This window comes from Coenobita brevimanus, chromosome 12, assembly GCF_032717465.1.
Source record: "Coenobita brevimanus isolate Jiangsu-jjx chromosome 12, ASM3271746v2, whole genome shotgun sequence".
In the NCBI taxonomy this organism is placed as follows: domain Eukaryota; kingdom Metazoa; phylum Arthropoda; class Malacostraca; order Decapoda; family Coenobitidae; genus Coenobita; species Coenobita brevimanus.
Genome location: NC_136965.1, coordinates 898,467 through 925,000, shown reverse-complemented (window position 1 = coordinate 925,000; position 26,534 = coordinate 898,467). Strand labels below are relative to the sequence as shown.

Genomic DNA, 26,534 nt, shown 5'->3' with positions numbered 1-26,534 from the left:
CTCTCTCTCTCTCTCTCTCTCTCTCTCTCTCTCTCTCTCTCTCTCTCTCTCACACACACACACACACACACACACACACACACGCAACACCATATCGTCACCTACAATAGCACTCACAGTCTTACACAATCCTTTCATAATACTTTCACAATATTAACACAGAAATATCTAGGCCTTACTCTTTTTAATTTTATTTTAATGTAAGGAAGGAAACAAAAGCTAGAAACCAGGGAAATTGAGAGAGAGAGAGAGAGAGAGAGAGAGAGAGAGAGAGAGAGAGAGAGAGAGAGAGAGAGAGAGAGAGAGAGAGAGAATTTCCACAACACCCACCGGCAAATCATAAAAACACCCCTGCTAATACCATCATATCCTGTATTTAATATGGACGGTGGGCACTAGCGTCAAGGTAGTGATATGTGAAGGTGATAGGAGTCAGAAAAATATATAAATGCAACTCATCGCTTCAGGTAGCCACGCAAAGCCAGCATGACAAAACACACACACACACACACACACACACACACACACACACACACACACACCAAGCACACGCACACACAAACACACGCACACATAGACAAACAAACAAGCACACACACACACACACACACACACACACACACACACACACACACACACACACACGCCTCATAGTGACCTTGGTACGGGTTCCTTTATCCAGCTACAGACTTTCACACACACACACACACACACACACACACACACACACACACACACACACACACACACCAGCCCTCCCCACACACAAAGCATTCTACTGTCCATTTAACAACACATCATGCACCCTAAATCACGCACACTAATTGTCTACATACATCTATCACTCTACACACACTCCACACACACCCCTAACACCACACACACTCCTAACACCCCTTCCTAACACTACACACACACACCATAGTACACCACATGGACGCAACACACTCTAACACACTCTGCTCCACACCTGTCTACCTTTTACACACTACACACACCTGCAAAATAGTAGTAGTAGTAGTAGTAACAATAATAATAATAATAATAATAATAATAATAATAATAATAAACTAAGTAGTAGTAGTGGTAGTAATTGTATATAATAGGAGAAGCAATAATAGTAATTGTTTAGTAATAGAATTTGTATAGTAGTTATTAATAGTAGTAGTTGAACTGTATAGTAGTATTAGACTACTATTACTACTACTATTACCACTGCTACTACTACTACAACTACTACTACTACTACTGTACTACTATTAGACTACTACTACAACTACTACAATTACCAGTATCTCTATTACTGCTGCTACTACTACCACTACCAACACCTGTACTACTTCTACAATACCACTGCTGCTACTACTACAACTTTTTTCTCGATTTGTGGCAGTCAAAATAAACCTTTAACAATATTAAGATGAAGTCAAAAATAAATAAATAAATAAAATCGTCATAGCCCCACCCCTTCTGTCAGAGCAAACATCCAGGCAGGCCTCACACGAGTGCATCAATAGCACTGCATAAGACCATAGCTTAAGTATCTTTTTGCGTTTGAGGCTCAGTCCCACATCGAGTCGATATCTTAACAGCACCGCATAAAACCAATACTTGAGCATATTTTACCTTCGGCATGCATTCTACCCCCACGACCTCAATGTGAACACTGAGGGGGTGGGTATGGGTAGGGAGGCTTGGTACTGGATGACATGACGTCAGAGGGAAAAGATGCCAAGCATCTCATTTTCAATCTCTTCAGGATCGATATTCTTCTCTTCCTCTTATAAACTGCTGTGAATGAATGTTTGGAGATTGCAGTGATAAAGTGTACAGCAAAGGGAAATGCTGAAAGGCATCTAATTTGAAGAGTAAAATAAAATAAATCGCTTTGTATAAATGTGCCAGGTTGACGTCATGTTACTTATCATGGAAAGAAAATGGCGCCAAGAGCACGCCCCATAACGCGGGGAACACACATCAAGTGTATGAGAATTACCAAGTACATCTCCTCCTTTCTTGTGCAAAACTGCTGCATATTTACCTCTTGTTTTATATAATACCATGCAGGAAACATAATACAGTATGTTAAGCATTGTTAGCACAGCAAATATTAATTGTAAAGGGGGATATGAAAAACAAAACCAAAGCGACAACACCTGTGTATACAACGGCGGCCATCGTAGATCAGTTTCCTGAATGGTGATACATTAATCTATCTGCGCTGAGTTTGAACTATTGTCGTAATGGATGCTTTATATTTTAAACAGGAACGGGTGTAAATAAATTGTCATTGATAGTATTCATGCTTTGTATACATAGGATTAACCCCATTCATAATCTCAAAGCAAATTCATATTTTTAATGTCTGATCTGTTGCCAGATGGTGGCCGTATGAATAAAAACACGTTTAAGCTATGGTTTTATGTTATGCTGTTGGTGCAGCCGCCCGATACAACTCGTGGCGGAGGTTCTTCAACGTTTAAAGCTAGAGCTCCCTCACGATTGTATCAATAGCACGGCATAAGACCATAGCTTCAGCATATTTTGGGGGGACGCATTCTACCCCCCTCCCCGTCAATGTCAACACTGAAGATGGGGAGGTATTGGTAGGGTGGGTGCCGTGGGAAGGGGATGACATGACGTCAGAGGGAAAAGATGCCAAGTATCTCATTTTCAAATTCTTTTTAGGGTCTATATTTTTCCTTTCCTCTCTTAAACTGCTGTGAATGAGCGTTCGGAGATTGCAGTGATAAAGTCTACAGCAAAAGGGAAATGTTGAAAGGCATCTAATTTGAACCGTTCCATAATATAAATAAATCGCTTTATGTAAACATGCCGGCTTGATATCATGCTCGCGGTGCAGAGTCCGGCTGGAAAGTATGATGGCCGCCGTTGTAAACACAGGTATTATCACTTTTGTTTGTAATATTCTTCTTTTCATTTAATATTTGCTGTGATAATTATGCTCAAAATACTAAGTTATGCATTCTTCACATTACTGTGCAGCATTAAACGATAAATATTAGTAATTTTTTGCAAGAAAGGAAACAATACGATCCTTGTTCATTATTGTACACTTGACGTTATGATACTGAATGACAGTAGTAGTAGTAGTAGTAGTAGTATGTCCCATAACGTGGGGAATATATGTCAAGTATATCTCTCCCTTCCTAGCACAAAACTGCTGTATAGTAGTAGTAGCAGTAACTGTATAGTAGTAGTAGTAATAGTAACAGTAGTTGTAGTAATTGCATAGCAGTAGTAGTAGTAGTAGTAGTAGAGCTGTACTGTAGTAGTAATAGTAGTAGTAGTAGTAATTAACTATGCTTAACATTCTGGATTATGTTTCCTGATGGTATTATGTAGAATCAGAACTTTAAACTTTATAAGCAGAGTATACAAACTTATGCATATCTGAAGTCATCACTACTTGTACCAGTCTTTTCACTTCCATTATGGTGTTATCATCATCATCATCACTGTCACTACTGTAGCTCCCTCAACTTCAATTATTTTTTTTTTTTTAACAGCGTCCTCCAACTTCACTGGCGGATATAATAATAATAATAATAATAATACTTCTCCCACAAGCCAAGCCAAGCCAACGAGAGCCAAGGTTAAACTCACAAGCCCCCCCCTCCCATGATCAATACTTTAATCTACTACTGCACTACTCACAAGGCCGCGAAAATGAGAGAGAGAGAGAGAGAGAGAGAGAGAGAGAGAGAGAGAGAGAGAGAGAGAGAGAGAGAGAGAGAATATTTAATCCCTCCATGTCGAAAAATCTCTCAGAAAAAAAATAAATCTCTAGCATTAATGAAAATAATATAAAAACGACATAAGGGAAGTGAAGGGAGAAATGACAGAAGAGAAAGTGAGGTGGGAAATGACGGAAGGGAAGGTGAGGTGAGAAATGACGGAGGGGAAGGTGAGGTGAGAAATGAGATGTGTTATTAAAATCAAGGTGACGTCTTTTGTTATTGTGGTGGTGGTGCTTGTCGCGTCTCACTCTGGGGGACCGTCGTGTGGGTGTCGTTTCGTATGTTGTGTGGCGCTGGGTTTCTCGTAATGCCTTCTCTTTATCGATTTATTTTGCACATTAACCTGAGTCTTCTGTATGCTATAGATGCAAGCTATAAAATAAAAATGTATAAATAGCATAAAAGAGAATGCTAAGGTGTAATGTGCAATATATATAGCCAAGGAACATTACTGTCTATGCCACCTTCCACTAAATATAGCATATAGAGGGATACACACACACACACACACACACACACACACACACACACACACACACACACACACACACAATCCTTGTATCACTGGAGTCCTTGCCACAAACTGTCCTCACAATCTTCCCGTTAGTTTTTGCTTTCATTGGACACATAGCAGGCAGAGAGACAGACAAACACACAGACAGACAAGCATACAGACACATAGGCAGATAGGCACACAGACAGACAGGTAAACAGACAGACAGGCAGACAAACAGACACAAACACACAGGCACACAAGGAGAAACACACAACTAGACAGGTAAACAGATAGACAGGTCCTCAAACAGACACAGACAGACATACCCATAAACAGACAAGCACACAAACTAACAGACAGACAGACAGACACACAGGCACACAAACCCACAGACAGAGAGGCACACATACAGAGAGACAGACAGACAGAGAGAGAGAAAGAACAGGAAGCAAACCGATTCTTCTGCACCTTGAAGGATGGAGGTAATAATGGGGCAGCCACGGTGGAAAATGTACGGCAAAGGATATGATGCATAGAGAAGTACAAGAAACTGTCACGGCACCCAGAGACCTTGTAGTGGGGAGAGGGAAGGGGAAGCGGGAGAGGGGGAGAAGGGGTGTGTAGAGAGAGAGGGAAGGGGGAGGTGGGAAGGGAGACAGATGCAAGAGGGAGAGGGGAGGGGACAGGTGAGGGGACGTGAGGGAGGGAGAGGGGTGTGGCAAGCCAGGAAAACACTGTAATCACGAAAAATATTATGCTTTTCTAGTTTAGGTTCCGTGGTTGCCTCGCGCCGGGGTGGAAGGAAGGAAAAGATTAAATATAGAGGATATTAAAAGCAGCAATTGACCTGTAAGACATTAAACTAAAGAGGCGAGTGGTAGGTGATAGCATCCTCACACACACACACACACACACACACACACACACACACACACACACACACACACACACACACACACACACCACAGAGGGGAGTGTCAGGGAAGGGCGTAAGGGATGAGTGAATGCAAAGATGGAAGGACAGAAGAAGGCAGGGGTGAGGAACACAGGTAAAGGTGAGCGAGACAAAAAAAGGTCGTGAGGAGGAAGATCCGGGGGGAGGAGTTGAGGGAAAAAACATGACGAAGCTCAAAAAAGAAAAAAAAAGAAAAAACAGAAAAAGAGGCTCAAAAAAAAAGAAAGAAAATAAAAAGTAAAATAGATTAACCCATTTCATTGCCATGGTAAAGGCTGAAGAGAGACGCCTTCAAGTGGTGGCACCGACATAACCGATCGTCGGGAAGGGGGGAGGGGAAGAAGAGTGGGGAAAGAGGGGTGGAGGAGGGAGAGGGAGAGAGGGAGAGGGATGGAGGGGAAGAGAGGGAGAGGAGGGATGATTCTGTCGTGAGTGTGGTGGGCAGCTGGTAGAGAAAAGGCTACGCATCACGCACTTCAAAACTCTCTCTCTCTCTCTCTCTCTCTCTCTCTCACACCTAACCATGACGCACACAACGTAATGCAATAAATCACCTCAATTGCTATCTTAAGATTGCAACACACACTGCAACAATGCAACACACTTCATCATCACAGTACATCATGCAATACAATCAACGTGCCTCACAATACACAATCTACACTACACTACATTGCACTACACTACACTACATTGACACACACACACACACACACACACACACACACACACACACACACACACACACACACACACACACACACACACACACACACACACACACACACACACACACACACACGCCATACCCCCTAAAAAAAAACGCACCTACACACGCACATATGCATACCTTCTTATTTTTACACACGCACATATCTCCATCCTACCTACCTACACACACACACACACACACACACACACACACACACACACACACACCATACCCCCTACACAAACCCACCTACACACACAGGCCCATATACAGCAACGAGCAAAAGTTTTCTCACATACCCAGTGCCCCTCTATACCTTTTCCCCAAATTTCTTTCCCTTCCTGTGCTGCCATTATCCCTTGGGCTTGGGACTTACTTCCTCGAGGCGACCGAATGTTTTCCTTTTTATTTTTTCCCCAATTCATGTATCTTTTCCCCCCAAGAACAGGACTATTTTCCCCTGCACACACGACCGTTTTCCCCCTTTTCCCTAGCGAGCCCGACTTTTCTTCCCCGTGCGTGCGACTGTTTCTCCCCACTAGCGACTTTAGTCCTCGTGCGTGCAAACTTTGTCTCCACATGGGTGAATTTGTGTGTGTGTGTGTGTGTGTGTGTGTGTGTGTGTGTGTGTGTGTGTGTGTGTGTGTGTGTACTCACCCTCTCCTTGTGTATGTCTATGTGTGTTTACCAGCGTGTGTATGTGCCTGTGTATGCATGTGAACCACGACTCACCTTCGCCGTGTGTATACGTGTTGCGGCGCCACAACACCCCATGGCTGGTCCTTCCACACGTCCCTACATCTGAAAAAAATAAATGAATAAATAAAAGAGAGACATTTTTATATCGTTCGTCCATACACACCTGTACTGTACTCTCTGTAACGCTTCCGTAATGCTTTGTAACGCCTTTGTAACGTCTATGGTAACTACAAGAATTAATTTCACTTTAATGTACTCCTTGTAACATTATAGACAGCTGTACTGTACTCTTTGTAACACTTGGCCAATGTACTATTTGTAATGCTGATATCAGGAATTTGTACTCTAACACCACTACTCAGAAACAGCATCTATGGAACCCAGTCTACTGTACCGCACTCAAACGTTACTGTACTCACTGTAACGCTTCTGTGACATCTTGGTAGCACCTCTATACATACTGTATACAAAGAGACTATGATTTTGTATTGTACTAAAGGAATCAACGCTATAACTTCTGTACTCACTGTAATGCCACTGCCTCAACAATGTACTACTTGCAGAGGCTTCGGTACGCGTTACAAATGATCCCGTTAATCATAGGTATACGCAGAAAGAGAGGACATACGCAATTACGCATACGGGTCTGAACACTGTATGGATTGACTGTGAGTGTGGGGAGGATAATTGTAAGTGACGGAAGTGAAGAAAGCGTCATTAGGAGTGTGTTGGGTGAGGTTATTGACGCAGTAGTAGTAGTGGTAGTAGTAGTGGTGGTGGTGGTGGTTGAGGAAGTGGTGGTGGTGGTGCTAATAGTGATGATTATGACGACAACAACAAAGACTTAAGAGACAATGATAATAATAATAATAATGATAATAATGATGATGATGATGATGATGATGATGATGCCACTCCTTCTCAATCACGCTGCTCCTCATAAAAAAAATATATATATTACTTCTCCTCAAAAAAGCACATTATATTTCTCACAAACAATGGAAAAGAGTGAGGCAGCAAATTATTAAGATCGCTCTCTCCTTGTGTGACGAGAGTACCGTAAAAAAATAACGGGACTGAGAGAGAGAGAGAGAGAGAGAGAGAGAGAGAGGGGGGGGAGGGGGACAAGGGCTAAAAATATATTAGGGTACAAGTTAGGAATGCAAAGGACTCACTGCTAGAGAGAGAGAGAGAGAGAGAGAGAGAGAGAGAAGGGGGGGCGTTGCTACAACAATGGGAGCTTGGCAACGGTACCTTCCCCCCCTCCTCTCTCTCTCTCTCTCTCTCTCTCTCTCTCTCTCTCTCTCATCCCTTCCTTCTCCCCATTCTCTCCCTTCTCTCTTCCCCTCCCCACCCCCGTCTACCTCTCCCCCCCCCTTTCATGATTGGTCTTGAGGGATGCTGCCCCCAATGAGAGGCACATACATACAAACACACATACATACATACATAAATACGGGGAGATGTGTGTGTGTGTGTGTGTGTGTGTGTGTGTGTGTGTGTGTGTGTGTGTGTGTGTAAGTAATTATGCTCATGCACAGGAAAGGAATGCATTTGTAAGTGTGTGAGAGAAAGAAAGGAGAAAGAGAGAGAGAGAGAGAGAGAGAGAGAGAGAGAGAGAGCAATCAACTAACACTTCACCAAAATACCACCTCCTTCACCTTTCCTTAAAGACATATAATCCAAAGGTAAATTATTCCCATTTTCTAATCAGGGAAATTACCTGGCAAATATCTAGGGTTAATGTCTGCTATCAATGACGTCAAATTATCCTCATGGGGTTAATAGAGGAAGCAGGAGGAGTAATTAAGTCATTTTTTTATACTGTATATATATTGACATTTTGAAAGTAAAGAACGAGGTCTTGAGATGGGGTTATTACACGAATTTGTCAGGTACGCCAAATGCTGCCTTAGAGTAATTAGCTTAAGTGATTTATATTTAATTAGGGCCAATTTTGGGACTTAGGCAATGCTTGGTTTTACGAATATCTCTGTAGCTGTATTTATCTGTCTACTAATCTGTCTGTGTGTCTGTCTGTCTACCTAACTATCTTTCTGTCTGTCTGTCTATCTATCTGTCCGTCTGTCTGTTTATCTGTGTGTGTGTGTGTGTGTGTGTGTGTGTGTGTGTGTGTGTGTGTGTGTGTGTGTGTGTGTGTGTGTGTACTCATTATTTAGAGCACCTATTCACCATCCATCACACTAATCACCCAACACTGCACCACTAAAAGTAACCAAGCAAGGCCACACACTTCGATATACAAGACTGGGGTAGGCAGGGTGACAGGGGTAGGCAGAGTGACAGGCAGGGGGTAGGCAGGGTGACAGGCAGAGTAAACAAACAGCACTTTCTTTTTCCTACCTTCCTTTGTGCCTTCCATCAACCGTCTGCCTACCCTTACAACGCTTATCACTTTCTTCTTTTTTTATTTATTTTTGCCCTCCTTTGAAGGTTAATTGCAGGTAGTGTAGTTAGACGTACCTTTCGTTAACAAGGGGGAAAAGGTCAAGGCGAAAAAGCCAAGATAAATCGCTAAAGAAGAAGTTTTACGAAGTTTCCAATAGCAACGAGTCACTGTAAACAAATGTCTATGTTTTTCCCGCCTTCGCATCCCTTACTCTCTCGGGCTTTCTATACTCTTTCTACTCGAACTTGGCAATGTGCATCTCCAAATATAAACCCAGAAAACTAGATGATACTATACTTTCAATCCCCCACTCTCTCAGGCTTTCTATACTCTTTTCACTCTAACTTGGCAATGCGCATCCCCATATATACACTCAGAAAGCTAGATGATACTGTCCTTTCAATGTACTAAACCTACGAGCGTGACGAATGAGCACAAGTACAGTTGGCCACACGCGAACCTGCGGCAGTGTCTGTGAGAAGCGGGAGTCTTGTTACACTTCCCGACGAGTTACTTGGGCTTTTCAGCTAACTTTTGACACCTTCATTCTTGTCAGTGTCACTAACAAACATGCGACTGTCAACGTTGTCAATTATACCAAATGCTAGGCCTCTGCTACACATTGCTGTCCCAGGTTCATACGCCAACTGTACATCAGGAGCCTGTGCTTGCTGAAGGCAGGGCAGTGTGACGTCAGTACATCCTATCTACATATGGGTCACTCTGCAGATAATATACGAGGCAGTGTTAACCTTTTCAGCCCTAGTTTGTCTTTAGGTCTTCACACAATACTGGAGACCTACTGGATTTGCGCACTTTCTCCAATTTTTAACTGTCTATCGATCTATCTATTTGTCTTTTTTCTTCTTTCTTTCCTTCTTTCGTTTTCCAAGTACTTTTCAGTTTGGTGTCATTCCTTCCTTTCTTCACTTGCTTCAAACTTGGTGCAACTCTTCCTTGGGCAAACATCAGCAGATTTTTTTTAGGCGTTTTAATCGGCTTCATGGGGTCAAACGTCAAGGCGCACAACCTCACAAATTTGAGGATCCGGTGTTCTTGTATGTTCATTAACCATCAAGTCAAACTGCCCACAAATGTATCAGTTTACTACAGATGTGTGGAGATCATCGTGCAATCCCTTGACAGTGCGCTGGCAGTCTATAAGTATTTGTTTTTGTTACTCCAGGCGACTATATTCAGCTTAAGTAGACTTTTAAAACTGGATGGGGTAAATATTAATTTTCATTTTGCTCCTTAAAAGGCGTGTGTCTGCTTCTCTGAATGAAAACGGTGTTAAGTTAGCAAGAATACTCATATGTCTGAAGCCAAAGCAATGAAGGGATTATTGTTGCTGTTGTGGCCTTAGGATAATCTATAACGTGAACTCAGTGTATTCCAGGTTCAATTTTCCGTCATCCTGCAGCTCATTATCCTCCTTCCATGGGATAGTGAGGAAGTTGAGGGACGTCTATATTACCGGACAGTTCTAAAACCCGTTTATATCAGTGACACCCCGTGAAGGCGTCCTCTCTCCAGCCCCTGTGAACGGATTAGAAAAATAGAAATAACATGTGGAAGAATATAAACATCTTCATCCCCAGTAGGCTACGTCGTGTTAAATTTCCAAGTTTTTGAAATGGCTGCCTTAGATTTCTCTTTCATTAACCCCTACACGACACTGAACAAAATGGTGTGGCATTTGCAAGAAGGGGATTATGACTGAATGTGCGAAATTAATCGCCTTCAGTCACTACCTACCCTCAGACTTCAATAATCCATAGGGAGAGGAGGAAGGCGCGCATACACGAAGAACTTTGAAAGGAGACTGGTAGTGGTGGTGGTAGTCGCAGGTGTGGTGCTTGTGGTGGTGCAAGGTGGTTGTCAAAACACGGGTAGGGCGATGGGAATGTCTCCTAGCCACGGCCCACGTCTGCGTCATTGATACGTCACTCCTCCACCCAGCACAGCACAGACAAGTGCTCGTTATATGTTGTTTTTATTAATGCTTCCGTGCAACAGACTCCGCAGTAACGAACTAACTAATTGAAGATTAATATTCCGCTGGTACCCATAAATCTGGTATGCCAATTTTCTCCCAATTTACGGCACCAGTTGTATGAATAATTATTATCTCAATACCCGGTAATAATCTTAAATTATTACATGACTGATTTTAAATGATTTAACAAATAATTTAAAAACTTCATAAAGGCATGGTTCCACACACACACACACACACACACACACACACACACACACACACACACACACACACAAAGTCTTCAACCTCCTTAAGGATACAGGCGATAAAATAAATGGATAAATCTCATACGCGGTGCATTTATCTATCTATTTATAGTCAGACGCTTTAATCCCATACGGGGTGGCCACAAACAAATCGCCTCCATGCCCCCTTACAACTTAATGAGTACGAAAATAATAAAGAAGTTGCCGATACTTGTCACCGTCGAGATCTCCACTGACTATCGGCGACTTCTGCTTCCGGCAACTTCTCCAGCATTTGTGTGGAGAGGCATAAGAATGAGGGTTATGTGAGTTGGAGAAATGGCAGCCTGATGACGGAGGACAAGGTGACATGGGGCTGTTAATTTGCGGCCATCCCCTGCGAGATTCGCCTGGCAATAGGTAGGCTATATAGAGACAGGGAGACAGACACAAATATTTAGGCAGACAGAGAGACTGATAGATACATAGACAGACAGATAGCTAGACAGGCACAGACAGACAGAATTCTTACGTTTATGTATGTGGATACTGGGTGCAAATCTCGGGTCTCTCACATCCAAATCTTCATCAGGGGCTAACTGTTGACCTCTGTTGGTGTCTGACTCCCTTCCCATATTTAAAGCTTCTTCGTGATTGTATTTAACTTCTGAAAGGTTCCTCTCGCTTGACACTCGACGCTCCCATGATGCGTTACGGCAAACTTTTCCATGTGTGCGGTGCTGTTGTCTTATTTAGTCTTTTACAGCGATTCCTTTTAGCTGCTTCTCCTTCTTTCCCCCCACAATGTGCAGTTTACAAGGGTATTCCTTTTAGCTTATACTTATTTCCTCTTGTTTATAGTTGGCGAGATTATAGGAGTTGATGCAGTTTCCTCGGCGTAGGAAGATTCGAGGCACGTATTCTAGGCGATTTAATGTGTATATAACGTTGATATTTTCATATCTCTTGCCTATATCATTTTAATATCGAAATAGTTCGTATCAGTAATACAGCAGGAGGGTTTAAAAGTGGAATCACAGAGGATGAGGTAGCACTGCGAAATCTCCAAGTCAATTAAAAACACTGAATGTAATGTTTTGAGAGATTTCGTATCATCTCTTCCCTTGGGATACTTTTATCTACTACACCTTGATGTTATTTTTAGTTACGTGTACAAATAATGTTGGATGAAGTATTATTCTACTTTCACAGGCAGAAATACGTTTTAACTTTTTATTTCCAACGTGTTATCTCAAATTGCCGAATTATTTTTGCTGACAAGATGATTGTTTCCTGTTATAACTGTAACCAAATAAATAAATTGATATAACGAAAAAGAATCATAATGTGTCATAAGCAAATCTGATTACACAGGAAGGAATACGAAATCTCCAAAACTAACAAAAACAAAGCGGTAGTGACGTCACAGATCAGCCCCTCCCCCGCTTGAAAATGTCACAGCAATGACCCTCAAGCCTATATTTGTGCCTCAGATTACGATTTAAGTGTTTTAATAGTTATGGTTACCTTCGTCAGTTACTTGGCAATGAATTCGACCAGCGGTGAGTAAAGTTGCTTGTATATTTTGCCTGAAATAGCTAAAGGCTGTCGAAGATTTTTATTGTTTACATTTGACCCTGAGGATAGTTTTGAGTTTTCGTCACAAATTTTGGTCTATATTGAGTAACTGGATTCATATCTTATAATTAGAATGGTAGAGGGGATGAGAGAAAGGTGCTGAATTGAAGCTATTGATATTCCACTAAGGTAGTAATAAAAGATTAAATAATTGTAGAAAGTGGCAATAAATATATAATTATTGTTATTCTATAATGTACCATATATTTTATTTCCAAAAACCGGCAGAGATTTATATTAGCTCATTGACCATTTACAGTCTGTGAAGTTCATGTTCTATCTATCTATCTATCTATTGCCAGACGCCTCAATCCCGTTTGGGGTGGCCACAAACAAATCGCCTCCAAGTCGCCCTGTCCCCCGCCATTTCACTGCCCTGCTCCCAACTCACACCCCCCTCTCTCATATACCTCTCCACCCCATCCCTCCATCTCATCCTCGGCCTCCCCCTCCCTCTTCCCCCCTCCACCTCACTCACATACACTCTCTTCGTCAGTCTTTCATGTTCTGCTAATTTAATTTTTGATGCGCTTTCTAGTAACCAGTAGTCTGTTCCTGGAAATATGTGTTTTTTGAAGCAGTGATGGAGATGAGAATGTGCTGTGGTTAGTTTTGAATAATAACAAGATTACAGTAAGTCCAAAGGATGCCATGGTAGGGTCAAAAGAATGTAGATTCCATTGTGAGGTTAGGTTTGTCACTGGTATAGCGTACAGGATTTCTTCATTCTCTGGAACGAAGAATGCACTGAGGGCTAGGAAAGGAGCGAAGTACAACTACAGTACAATAATGAGGCACCTCTCACTGACACTGCAAACCACCAAACCAGCCTGGAGTCAAAATGGAAAGTGATATGAAAGGACCTCCCAGAGAACTAATGCCAGTGGTTAATGGTACCTGTAAGCCTGCCTGCAAATGGATGGCTAGTTTTTATGAATCTTTACCACACACTTCCTGGTACATTTGTTTTTCTTGATACATCTAGGCTGTGTACCAGTATTTAGTCAGCTTTGTATAGTATTGAGAAACATACAGTATAATTATGACAACATGGGCAGTTTTGTTTTGTTTTATTGTGGCTAGGAGTTTCCATTTGCTGTTAGTTATTGGCGATATTTGATAAGACTGAAGGGAAATTATACAGACTCAGTTACCCCTTGCAATTACAATAATTCTACATCAAGTTAATTTACTGAAAAATGATGTTGTTTTACCTATATCTGTAATAATACTGTACTTTACATACTGGTGGTAGTAGTGTGTAGCCTTGTAAAAAATGATGTTATATTTACAGATGTGGTTGGTGGTGAGGAACCTCGGAGTACCTCATCTATGTGGAAATCATTCTGTAAGTCTGCTTGGAATATCCTCTTCATCATCATCATTTATCTATATCATGTGCTTCTAATTAGTGCAGTACCAAATAAAAAATCATTTATAATCTATAGCAAACATACAGGATACTCGGTGAGTCTTAGTTACATGGAAGAAATAAGTCTTCTTGGTTACTCTTCAAATCAACACTCCAGTCTGACATTATTAAGCTATCAGTTAAGTCTAAAGAGTTTAGTGATCTTTGTCTGGTTAGAGTGAATATACTGTAGCTTCATGTGTGCTTGCCACTTCTAGGCAGTTTTATTTATTTTCAGATGATTCCTCTGCACTAAAAGAGTCAATGAAAACTTTGTTTGACCCTTTAGGTTTGAAAAGTTGCTCGTGAGATGAATGAAATCTTAGAGATAGTAGTAGTAGTAGTAGTAGTAGTAGTAGTAGTTGTGACCCCAGGCTTATCTGAACATGAACCCAATAGACTACAGGCCAAAACTGCCTTTGTCCATTCCACCATCCTACTCTTCTGGTGATAAGAGACTGAGGAATTTTTATATAACTGCCCAGCTCCACCACCCAGTCATATCAGTGCCACCACGTGAAGGTGACCCTCTCCAGTACCTTCAGAGATAAGAGTATAATGAAAAATACATTATTGTATTGAAGGTATTACGTGTGGGTCAGCTTTTTGCCCTTAGTGTTCTGTGTGTTCATCAGTGCTGGAGAGGGACACTTATTGTTGTGGTACTGATATGACTGGCTGATGGAGATGCTCAGTTGTACAAACATCCCTAAGGATGGTGGTCTGCAGGAGAGGGCATCTTCAACCCACTGTCCACTGAGTTCACATGCAGATGAGTGTGGGATTGTAACTACTACTGTACTATGTATTTAACAGTAAAGGCAAAGGGAAACTCATATCACAAATATGAGTGCTGGTTATAAAAGGTGAAGTGGAAATATAAACAGGACAGTCTTATCTGAGAGACGTTTCCTGTATTGCAAGTTAACGTCAAAGTTTCATATTGTTTAGTGTTCTGGGAGAGCATATTAATTTATGTTTTATGGTGATTTCATATGATTTTTTTTCATTGTTATGTCTTGCAGTATAGGTCTATTGTCTCTTTCTTTTACAGTGTTGTCAGCATTTGTTATGGCTAGTAGTAAGAAAGACTTGTATAGAGGAGGGTTGATATGCTGCTCTGTCACATCGAGGGTACTTTAGGCAACTGGATATGTTTTTATTGCTAAGCTCTGTCAGTTTTGTAAACTTAGTATGATCCATAACTTCATTCACTTTACATCTCCATCCAAATATGGCAGTGTGGTATTGTGACATCAGTATGTGCCTGTTTAATGTCAATGTGATATACAGTATACATAAGTGTGCCTTATGTGCTGGGTATACAAATTGCTGTGCTCTACTCTCTAACCAGAAGTGTTGATGTTTTACTTTATAATCTACTGTGTTTTTCATCTACCATCTTGATCCTTATTTTCACTTAAAGATGGGGCAAGGAAGAATCCAGCCATAAAAGTAGGGTAACTGTGAAGCAGTTTGTCCATTGAAATGGAAATCACAGTCTTCACACATCATTCAAGCCTCTCAAATTGTTACTCCACATAAGACTACAGTATATGAAATTCAATTAACCTTAGTTATGAGATAGAAATGAATCTCCTTGATACCTAATCAGATCAACTCTCCATTCTGACTAAGCTTGGCCCTCACCTGAGTTGAAATTGGTTAAGAATCCGCATGCAAGAACAGATGCACAGGTGCCTCCACTTATAAGTACAACACAGCAGTCAAATGTGACCACCAATGTATATGTTCATGTCTCATATCCATGGTGGTGTGGTAGCTATAATAATGAGGCTGTTCAATTACAGCAGATATGAGATGTAACCCAATACATTAGTTGTACATAAGACCTCCAACACACCACCACCTGTAGCACTTGTAAGTGGAGGCAGTTGTACAATTTAGCAGCACAGGGAGGAAGAAAGAGAGAAAAGTGAGGAGGGGGGAAGAGCAATGTGGGAGATATGGGTCTGTAGTTCACATACCCTAATTTGCTCCCCAGTGTACCAGCTACAACAAGAAGCACCCAAGCCAGTTGCAGTTCTGTTCACTGATCGACCCCCTGACAGTCCTCTACAGTATGGGTTAGAGTACCATGGTAATATTAGCAGACACCGATGCCAGGAACTGCTGACTCGAGAGGGCGCTTACATGGTGCGGCTCAGTGAGAAGGCACAGGGATTCTACACACTTAGTATGCGGTGAGTCTTAGTTACATTTTATGTTTTATACTGTAACAGGATTCCATTCCATTGATTAATTGGTCATTTTTTTTTTTTTTTTCATACAGTCCATCTCCTTTCTTTATGCTAATGTCCACACTTCTTGCTCGCAGGTTATTTACCTCTAACAGTTTTTTTTTTCTTTTTCAGGTTCAACAATCAAATAAAACACTACAGACTATACTATGATGGGAAGAAGCATTACGTGGGTGAGAAGCGGTTTAACACCCTAAATGACTTGGTAGCAGACGGCCTGGTAACCCTGTATATTGAGCTAAAGGCAGGGGAGTTTCTGAAAAATATCTCGTCAAGCTCGTATGTCAACTCACCTCATTATACTCTCACCAGGTCCATCAGGAAACAGATTCAGAACAGCCATAAAGTGGGGAATAAAGAGGTAAGTATTGTTCTGTTCGTTTATGTATTTCTGTGTATTGATGTTTAGTTTGTCTCCCTGGTGTTATTGCATCTTTAGTGGTTACATAATTACATGTTCATGATGTGTATACAACATTGAAATCTGTGTTGTATTGATGTATCAGTTGTGAAGTGGTACATGGTAGTTTAGTGGGTTAAAGTACTCCAGCCAGATGGAGCCTGTATGGGCTCCACCTAAGGGGTGGTTGGGGTTTATTTCTCACATTATGCCACTCAGAAGCAGGCAAGACTGGTCTTTGTTGCCTTAAATGTCGGGACTGAGTAGCCTAGCCCCAGGCCCTTACATTCCAGTTTATATAAGCCAAAAACCAGATTGATGATGTTTTGTCTATCTATCTATCTATCTATAGCCCGACGCCCTAATCCCGCAAAGGGTGGCCGATGATGTTTTGTACTTTGTCATATTCACAGGCTGACCCTATCAGAACATGGATATTGTTACCTGCTTTACAGTAGACGATATATTGGTCTTGCATGTGGTATACAGTGTCCTTGGACTTAATGCACCAACTTTAGGTGGTAATTCTGAAGTCACTGCAGGACATATATATTTTGGGAAAAATATTTGTATTCATAATGGTTATGGTGTATTTTAAGTTGAATTATGGTGATGATGGGAGACATCACCAATTTCCACGTTCTGTTGCCATCAGTGTGCTATTAGCATTTTATTATTAATGAGACAGAGTATTTTCTAGATATGCTATAAATTTTTAGACCACAAAAAATATGTTGAAACTTTGTAAATATCCAGTAATCCATGACCATTGTGATTTTTTTTTTTTTTTTTTTTTCCCCAGAACATGTATGATCTGAAATGATCTTAACATTTATCCCATAGTTAGTGTACTGTTTTAAGTTCTGGGACATCGTAATGCTGTACTCTTTTCCCCTTAACTTGGCCCTGATTTTCATCCTTTTGCAGCTTATTTCTTGTGGCTCAGTGGCAGAAAAAGACAATAGTACAGATCTGCATCCTCTCCGTAACACTTCTTTGCGACTGGCATCATATTCAAGCCTTAATCCACTGTTACATAATAACATTCAAGATGGAAAGACACCAGTTACAGGCCAAGTTAGAGTAAAACAGTATAGCACAGTACTGTGTTCTAAATTTGTATGTCCATAAAGTTCTTTGTCCTTTCAGTTTTTCATGAATATTCCTGTGTTGTTTCTGTCTATCAAGCAGAATAAAAAGCCAGCAGAAGAGAAGGTAGATGGTTCCACATTTTATGTGAGCACTGGCAAGGACGAACCCACAGTGCTTGAGAGTGACCTGGTGGAATCCCCCGAGGCCACCACTCAGCGGCCTCACAGATTTAACCTCAACACTTTCACTGGATTGCATTGGTGAGGAAAGCATGGACTTCTCTTCCTCTCTTGCTCTGACACACACATCTTTATATATTCCTTTCATTACATTTGCCACAGGTCACCCTTGTATCTTGGGTGGGTAGCCTAGTCCTGGATCTGATGTCCCTTCTGATGGGGCAGTACAGTATTGGACGATAAATGAATGAATTGAATTTTTTCGTTTATGTTTGTATTATTATTACTGTTTTTGTTTATTTTGCACACCCCATACTAAAATTAACAGGAATACTAATGAATCTTGGGGATTGAATGGTGAGTCAATGGGAATGTGGCCCTTTATTTAGGGAGATGTTGGTTGGTTCTCACTCTGTTAATTTTTTGTGTGTTCTCTCTGGATCCTACCTCACCCCATACTTAGGTGCAGAGACTTATGTATGGTTTGATTTAGTTGATTCACTTATTCATTCATTCACTTATTTATTTATTTATTTCAGGTGCGGGTTATGTGGTCACTTCCTATGGGGTTTAGTGTCTCAGGGTGTGAAGTGTCAGGACTGCGGGTTCAAGGCACACAAGCAGTGCAGCTGTAAGGTGCCAAATGACTGTTGCCCAGATCTCAAAGACTTGCAAAGTAAGTGACATTTTGAGTGATAGTGCCATATTTTGCATACTCAAATTTGTATGTTCAAATCTGTTCGTCCGAGTCTCACTGCCATACAGCAAAACACTTTTCCCAATTATTTCATTTACCATTTTGGATCACTAACCCTTATCTCAAATATTCCAGGTATATTTGGTGTTGACCTGACCACAAGCTTGGGTGGAAGGAGTGGAACACAAGTGCCAGCAGTTGTGATGGAGTGTATAGCGGAGGTGGAGGCGCGAGGACTGACATCAGAGGGCATCTATAGGGTTCCAGGGTCACAGGAGCAGATAGAAGCACTCAAGTTGGCATTCGAAAGAGGTACGTAAGATGTTTTGATGTAGAGAAGAAAGTGTTGTTTTTGCATAACCCCAGTTTGTCTTGCCAAGCAGACACATCTACCACAGGCAAGCAGTCATTGTGCAGGGCCATCCATCCCATGCAGTGAACTAATGTTCTCTTGTGGTGGACAGTGCCTTGCTGTGGCGTGGTGCAGGGAAGATTGTGAAGGTTGGGTTCTTGGATAGACTCCACCTTTATGTCTCTCCACCCATTGAACAAGGGTACCATAGTAGGCTTCACCCTCTTATTTGGTTAGATGGTTATCATCCAACATTGTAAATGGACTCCTTCATTACAGGAAATCATTGGGCTTGTCACTCAGTGTAGTCACTTAAGGAAGAAGTAAACAGCACTACCTCAAGTGAGTGTATGATATTCACCACCACCTGCCGAGTTTAGTTGGTCTGGTGGATTAATTGTGATGCATAGTGATGATTGAATCTACATTTCATAGGTGGCACCATGGCCTTTGCCCTCCTTTTTCTTTTGTCTAGTTCCTACCTCACTGCATTAGTATGTAGGGAAAAGGGGTCAGCACAGTGGTGACAGTATCAACCTAATTTGCATCAGAAATATGCAGGAGGAAAGTAATATGTTTGGGCAGAGTATATCGTTAAGAAAGAGGTGCAACAAAGCCTCTTAAGCTAGCTAGAGCATGATCTTTTCCTCCACTGTATAACCAGAGATTGGTAATTACAGATGGGAACCGAGTCAGCCTGAATGAGAAAGCAGTTGGGGACATCAATGTAGTGGCGGGGCTTCTGAAATTGTACTTGCGGCTCCTCCCCATCCCTCTCATCACACACCAGTGCTTCACTAAATTACAGATAGTTTGCAGTAAGTTCACAGATACTGTAGTAGTGATACAGTAGTAGTAGCTCCAGGTTCATCTGAAATGTAAACCTAGTGGACAACAAGATGAAGTTGTCCTCTTCCTGCAGTCCAACATCCTTTTTTGGGAGGATAGGGAGGGAACTAAGAGATGTTTGTATAACTGGGCTGTGGAGCCACCCAGTTACATTTGTGCCATCACGTGAAGGGATCCCATTCCAGCACCACACCAATACAGTCCTCACTATATGTCAAGTATGTGTTAAAAATGTCAACTTTTTCCATACAACCCATATTGTTTTAAGGATCTTGTGAATTTACTTATTTCAATAGTTAGGGACAAAGTTCACCTATCCACATTTAACTTCATCTGCCTCTCATTTTCCTCTGCTGACTAATATGTTTAAGCTGAGATAGGCCTGGTATGCTTATATACCCTCTTTGTCCATAGGTGATTCAGTGTGAAGGAAGTGACAGACATGCTGTAAATGGGAAGTATATACAGTGGAATACCAGGCAAACTTTTGTTCATAACTGTGCATATTGCATATCTTTGTTGATGACACTATAGAGTAATACCAAAAATCACATATGGTATATTCTGCCGCACAGAACTGAGTGACCCTGAAGGTCGGATATCGAGTATCCGTGAAGTACTCACTATGTTACCCCCAGCTCACTTGGCCACCTTGAGGGCAGTCATCATGCATCTGGGAAGGTTGGTGTATATGTTGTGCATTTATTTTTGTATTGTGTAGCATGTGTTCAGGTTTTATTATGTAAATTTTTCATGGCATAACCATCCTTTGAGAGAGTCCAGTGTCCAGAAATAATGATGGTGATGATTGTGTTAAAGATGATGATGATATAACATTAATACATTCTAAAATACCATCTTTTCCAGGGTATATGAGCACTGTGCAGTAAACAAGATGACAGCCACCAGCCTCAGCACTGTGTTTGCCCCAACACTGATCCAGTCGGCTGTGTTGAGTGATGACCTCCAGCCGGCTGACTTACTCGCCCTGGCCAACACGTCACTGGAACCCAGGGTGGTCGAGGTGCTTATTGTTTATCACAGGGACATTTTCCAGTAAAAGTACATGGATAAAGCTGGCAATGAATTACAGCGCCAGAATGAATTCTGAGGTATTGTAGCATAATTTTATGAGGTCTGTGAGAGATTCAAAAAGTGTATCCATGTAAAAAAAGATAAAAAAAAAAGTATGATTTTAGTGGATGTTCCAGCAGTGCAAAAGAGTTTTGCATTTGATTTTAAGATAACAAATATTTTTGCCTCATCAGATGCATTTAGAGTATTGCATTTAGCTTGAAGCAGTAACAGCATTTCCTTAATGCTTTATAGTTTCAGAGCACTTTACATTTATGATGCATCAAAATGAATGCATTTTCATAATGAATTTATATCATCCTAAAAGTAGCAATATTTTTAAATTTGCCTTTAATGCCTTGTAGCAAATTTCTGTAGTGACAGTAATTTGTCATATAGTGTGTGATATTGTGATCATTTTGATGTAAATTAAGCCCAGAACAATAACCAGTGTATGAGCCAAACATATACTGTACTGGAATTTACTAGTGTGTAAATATTATGTATATACAGGGTATACATACACATATACCTGTGGATCTCATTGTGCACAATATTTTATGACTCCTCATTCACCTCACACTTTGTATCCAAGACAGAGATTCTCATATGTAACACAGACACAGGGCACATTTCAAATAACTGCAATTAAAAATGTAGGATGATAACCACTCTAGTCCAGTAGATCCTTTCTTTGTTGAATATAATCACTGGGTGGTAGACTGACCAGAATAAACTAACATTTTGTACTGGAGGAGGTCTTGGATGTTCTAACTAATCACATCACCATGATGGGTCACCCCTGAGTTGACCAAAATTTTTCATTGACAGCATGAAATAAAAGATGTCATTGCCAGGACAGGGTTAAAAGAGAAGGCCTGTTGGCTGTGTTTTGCGATGTGGCTTGCCTTAGGTGTTACAAAAGACAGTACTTCAACTTATTTTTTTTTATTCATTTTTTTTTTTTACCATATGTACCCACCCTCCACAGAAGCCACATAAGATTGGAGTAATTACCAACTCCTGTGTGTATATATACGGTACCTTGTGTGATACAGTAATCTTTTCTAAAGCTACAGATGCATACCTTGTGCCTTTTTTTTTTAGATTAATGCTGAAATGGTATTTGTTAACTATTGAAGCTTTTAATTATGGAGTTAATATGTATTAAGTGCAGGAAGTAGCATATAACTGTTAACAAATTGATTGTTGAAATCTTTTTATACAGTAAACGTACTGATATTTAGAGGCTGTAAGTTTTGTCTCTGGTTACCTCTGATGTATCTAATTGCCATTGCATTAGGTAGTACACTATGATTACCCCATTCCTTATGATAACATAATTTTTATTTAATCTTCCTGCCATCAGGCCTTGTCACACTGTTTGCTTGCTGATGCAGGTGGATGTGGATGGGAGTTTTGCATCACTGTAGTTCATACAAATAACCCCACTGGATTTAGGTGGGTGTGAATGAGAACTTCTGTGGGTTACAATGATGCCTGTGACTGTAAGCATTTGATATGGATGCAGCCTTAGACAGTCTTAGCCAGCATTGGAGAGGGGCCAGTAAACGCTCTGTCTCTCACTCCTCTCATTAGAAAAGTTTCTCCCTATGCAGAGCAAAACTGTCTAGTTGTAGCAGGAAAAATGTGTAACAGACATCATGGAGGTGGAAAGATTTAGCTTGTTTAACACATTCTCTCCAGGCACATCTTCACATCATTCTTGCCATCTCATGACAATTATATTCAGCTCCATCTAGACTTTTTGAACCGGAAGAGTTAGATATAGCCCTCACTAACCCCTTCAGTTCTTCAGATCTGTTCTAAGTTGAACACATTCGTCTGTCAGCAGCAAGAATGAACTGAAAAGGACATCACCTGGATTGAAGGGAATATACACTACAACATTCAAAGTCCCTAAGTTGTGGAGTATTAAGCTAGTGATGAATCTGACCAAATATCCATGTTGGCAGTTGTAAGATTATTAGATATACATAAAAATCTCTTAACCTAAAAGTACTAAGGCAATAATGTTCATCCTTTAACAAAAATAAAAAAATAAAACTACCACAGGGTGAAAAAATGGCTTTAAAAATAGAATAAGAATAATGTTAATAATCTGTGTTTTAATAGGTGATATGATTAGACATAAATCATTTAAAATCAGACAGAGGTAATGTTTCTTAAGCTATGAACTTAATTTTTGTGTATAAGGGTTATAAGCTTAAATCACAAAGTGTATTGTAAATGCATATTATCTGTTGGTTATTAATGGAATGTCTGTGAGTGTTAGGTATGGGCAGCTGCATCCCACATTACAGAATGCAGTTTGCAGCTATATGGCCAAACACGTTATATCTTTGTCACGTGCTTCAGAAATCATCATAAAAAATTAGGGGATTGCATTCCACATTACAATTTCAGGTTTAAGCATATGACCTTTAGTTCCCAGACAAGTTTCACAATTGCTGATGGAAATGTAAACTAATCTAAACTAAGGTAATCTGAACTAAACAAACCATGACTATATTCGGACTGAAGATATTAACGATATGGATCTGTATGTGTCTTTCATGTATATAACCGTATAGTGTAATGAGGTTCTGTTACAAAAGATCATGTGATAATGAATTTTTACTGCATTTGATTTTATAGCATTTCACTAACAGATTTTTAACAGTGGTTCAGCTTTAAAAGATTGTAATTTAGTGTAGATGGTCCATTGCAACAAGTAGAAATATTGGGTGAGAAAGAGACGTAGGGTAGAGTTTGAATTCTTTATTTTCTCTAACGATTTCAGGCTACACAGAACTCAGACTCTGAAGATGGGTTCTGTGTAGCCCAAAACATTAAAGAAAATAAAGAGTTCAAGCCCTAACCTGTGTCTCTCTCTCCCACCCAACATTATCCCTTGTAATGTAGTGTTCCTGTAGTGGGTTCCTCAGAATAGCACCTAAGGAAGTGTAAAAACAGCCACCACGAGATCAGGGTGGGCTTTAACACCACTCTGTAGTTATGGGATAATTCTCAGATGAATGTAGTAATATCAGGATGGGCTTTTGTGCTGTGTGTTAATATAATGTAGTAGCTCCATTACCTTCATGCACTTTTTAGACACCAGGTGGTCTAGTGAGTAAGGACACTTGAGCTAGATATCATTGTGAATCATAAGGATCTAATTCCTAGAGGTGGTTGGGTTTATCCTTTATGTAATGACACTAAAAGGTATGCATTTGCTCACTCACGTTAAATATCAGGATTGAGTAGACTAGCCATGGATTCATATGCTCCTGGTGCCTAAGTTTTTTCATCTGCCACCTTGCTTGTGTGTGGTGTCACTGATGGCACTTCCTTAGATGCCTTTACCATATCCTAACAGAAGAAGAAAGGTATTTGGTTATGTAAAAACCCCTTGTTTTATTTGTTGACTGGTGGACATTTTTCTGTTCTATAAAATGCTGCAAACAAATAGGTCATCTCCTACTCATAAATGATCTGGATTGGCTATTATATTTTACAGACAGTAGCCAGTTCTTTATAAGTTGTGACTGTACACCAGATTGTCATACCCTGTGTGAAACTGCACTTCTGTTATTGTCACCAGCTCATATTTTAGTTATGTTTCATATCCTAGTGGATCGGGATGAGATCCTTTTTTATTTGAGTTTTGTTGCATCCAGATGATTTTATTCATCTTAAAAAGACCTCTCCATTCTAACAGGTTTATGAAGCCTGTGTCAAGCCCATCAGGTTTGAAACTTTTGTCCTGAGATGAATAAAATTGTCCACACATAGCAAGAACTCACTGAAAAAGATATCTCTCGGCTGAATGAGATATAGAGCACTGTAGATTATGTTTGTAATGTATACAGCATTTTGTATTACCTTGTATATCCAAGCATTATGCCTTGATAATGGTTAATCATGACTACTGATATTGTTTATGTTAGTTGTTGTATGCAGTGGAAGTTTTATCTATAGTTACTGAGAAAGCTTTACATACTATAAATTCACTTTCAGAAGAGTGTAATTCTGTATATTGCCTGATTGGTGTATCATAGTTTACAGCATTTAGTAAAACATCATCATCATCCTGACTCTTTCCCACTTAAAAATGAGTGGAGGTCTTAAGTAGTAGAAGTAATGTGAAGTTTTTAAATACTATAACATAATTTACTAGTTCCATGTTAACTGTTGATTGTGTTTTAACTGTTTGAGATATGTCACACTCTGCTTGTAAAATCCTCTCTGTAAAGGCATTGCCTTAGCCCTTCAAGAGAAGAATGCATAGTGTAAAGCCTCACTCAACAAGTTTTACGTTGATTTTGACGTTGATCTGAAAGCATGCTTGACTCCTGTTGCTGCAGCGTAGTTATAATTTCTGTGTGCCTAGTGTCTGAGTTTATGATAATGAACTCTGTAAATATTGTATATTTCCATCCGTTAGTACAAAATGAGTACTTAGGATCATTATTTGGGCTGTGGATACCTTTAATTACTGATGAAATTTTGTTGCTGATCAGCTAGTTAGAATGACCCAGTACGAGTAACAGCCTTGCATAAGCTTGTTCCCAAGAGGTGACTGGGATCATGTAATGCCATTAGGGGAGGTAGGCTGGTCTCCTACCCTTAAATAATCTGGACTATGGTAGCCAGGTCTCTGGTCCTTGCACTTCAAATGTAGTGATACGGAATTGACTTTTCCTGTTCCTCATCCATAGGACAGAGGATTTACATTGCTGGAAATGACCATTGTTAAGGATGAGAACCAAGTGAGTCAAGGTTGGATATGGGATATGAATGTAGATACAGCTGTGAAAATCTTTGCTTGAAACTGTTGTGGCACAAATTAGTAAGCATTTGATAAATTCCGAGGTGGGTATATTGAGGTTTTACAGAAAATGTGTCCAGATTACCTGTAGGCATTTTACTACTACTGCATTTAGTCAGATTCACTTTTCAACTACAGTTCAATGCATACTAATTTTGTTTGACCCAAGGCACATATTCTTTACCCATTAGCCGCTGAGTGAGGTTTCTTGCCATTAAACCAGATCACTATACATACATAAACCTAGACCAATGAAGAGGGGTTTTCTGTGACCTAGTAAAGTGATCTGTCATCAGTGTTAATGAGACTGGAGCAGCGGAAGAGTTAATGTTCTGCAACCTTGCATCCTGAGCAGTGTAACTCAGTAGCTTATGTTATACTGTATATAAAACATAGAAAATGATTTTTATAAGGTGAACATTTAATGTAATTATTCTAGTCGGAATTGAATGTTACTGTCGTAAACATTTAGCTTTTGTAATTACAGG

The 26,534-nt window shown here is 40.3% G+C and overlaps 2 protein-coding genes across 2 annotated transcripts in view; one reads left to right on the top strand and one right to left on the bottom strand.

The window, feature by feature from the left end:
- Nucleotides 1-11,894, bottom strand: part of LOC145413623 (choline transporter-like protein 1) — a 31,812-nt gene extending 19,918 nt beyond the window's left edge. Inside the window, exons 1-3 of the mRNA XM_080283286.1 lie at nucleotides 11,835-11,894; nucleotides 9,566-9,704; nucleotides 6,613-6,725 (exon numbers count right to left, since the gene is read on the bottom strand). Coding sequence (XP_080139412.1) covers nucleotides 6,613-6,725; nucleotides 9,566-9,704; nucleotides 11,835-11,894 — 312 coding nt within the window. The remainder of the gene's footprint in view (nucleotides 1-6,612; nucleotides 6,726-9,565; nucleotides 9,705-11,834) is intronic.
- Nucleotides 11,895-12,699: 805 nt separating this feature from the next.
- On the top strand, nucleotides 12,700-21,253 carry LOC145413203 (N-chimaerin-like). Its single transcript, XM_080282930.1, has 10 exons — nucleotides 12,700-12,821; nucleotides 14,192-14,245; nucleotides 16,314-16,512; nucleotides 16,684-16,930; nucleotides 18,161-18,321; nucleotides 18,780-18,916; nucleotides 19,073-19,249; nucleotides 19,970-20,107; nucleotides 20,714-20,819; nucleotides 21,006-21,253. Exons 1-10 carry the CDS (start codon nucleotides 12,779-12,781, stop codon nucleotides 21,196-21,198), a joined length of 1,455 nt encoding a protein of 484 aa, XP_080139056.1. The 5' UTR covers nucleotides 12,700-12,778; the 3' UTR covers nucleotides 21,199-21,253.
- Nucleotides 21,254-26,534: the final 5,281 nt, after the last annotated feature.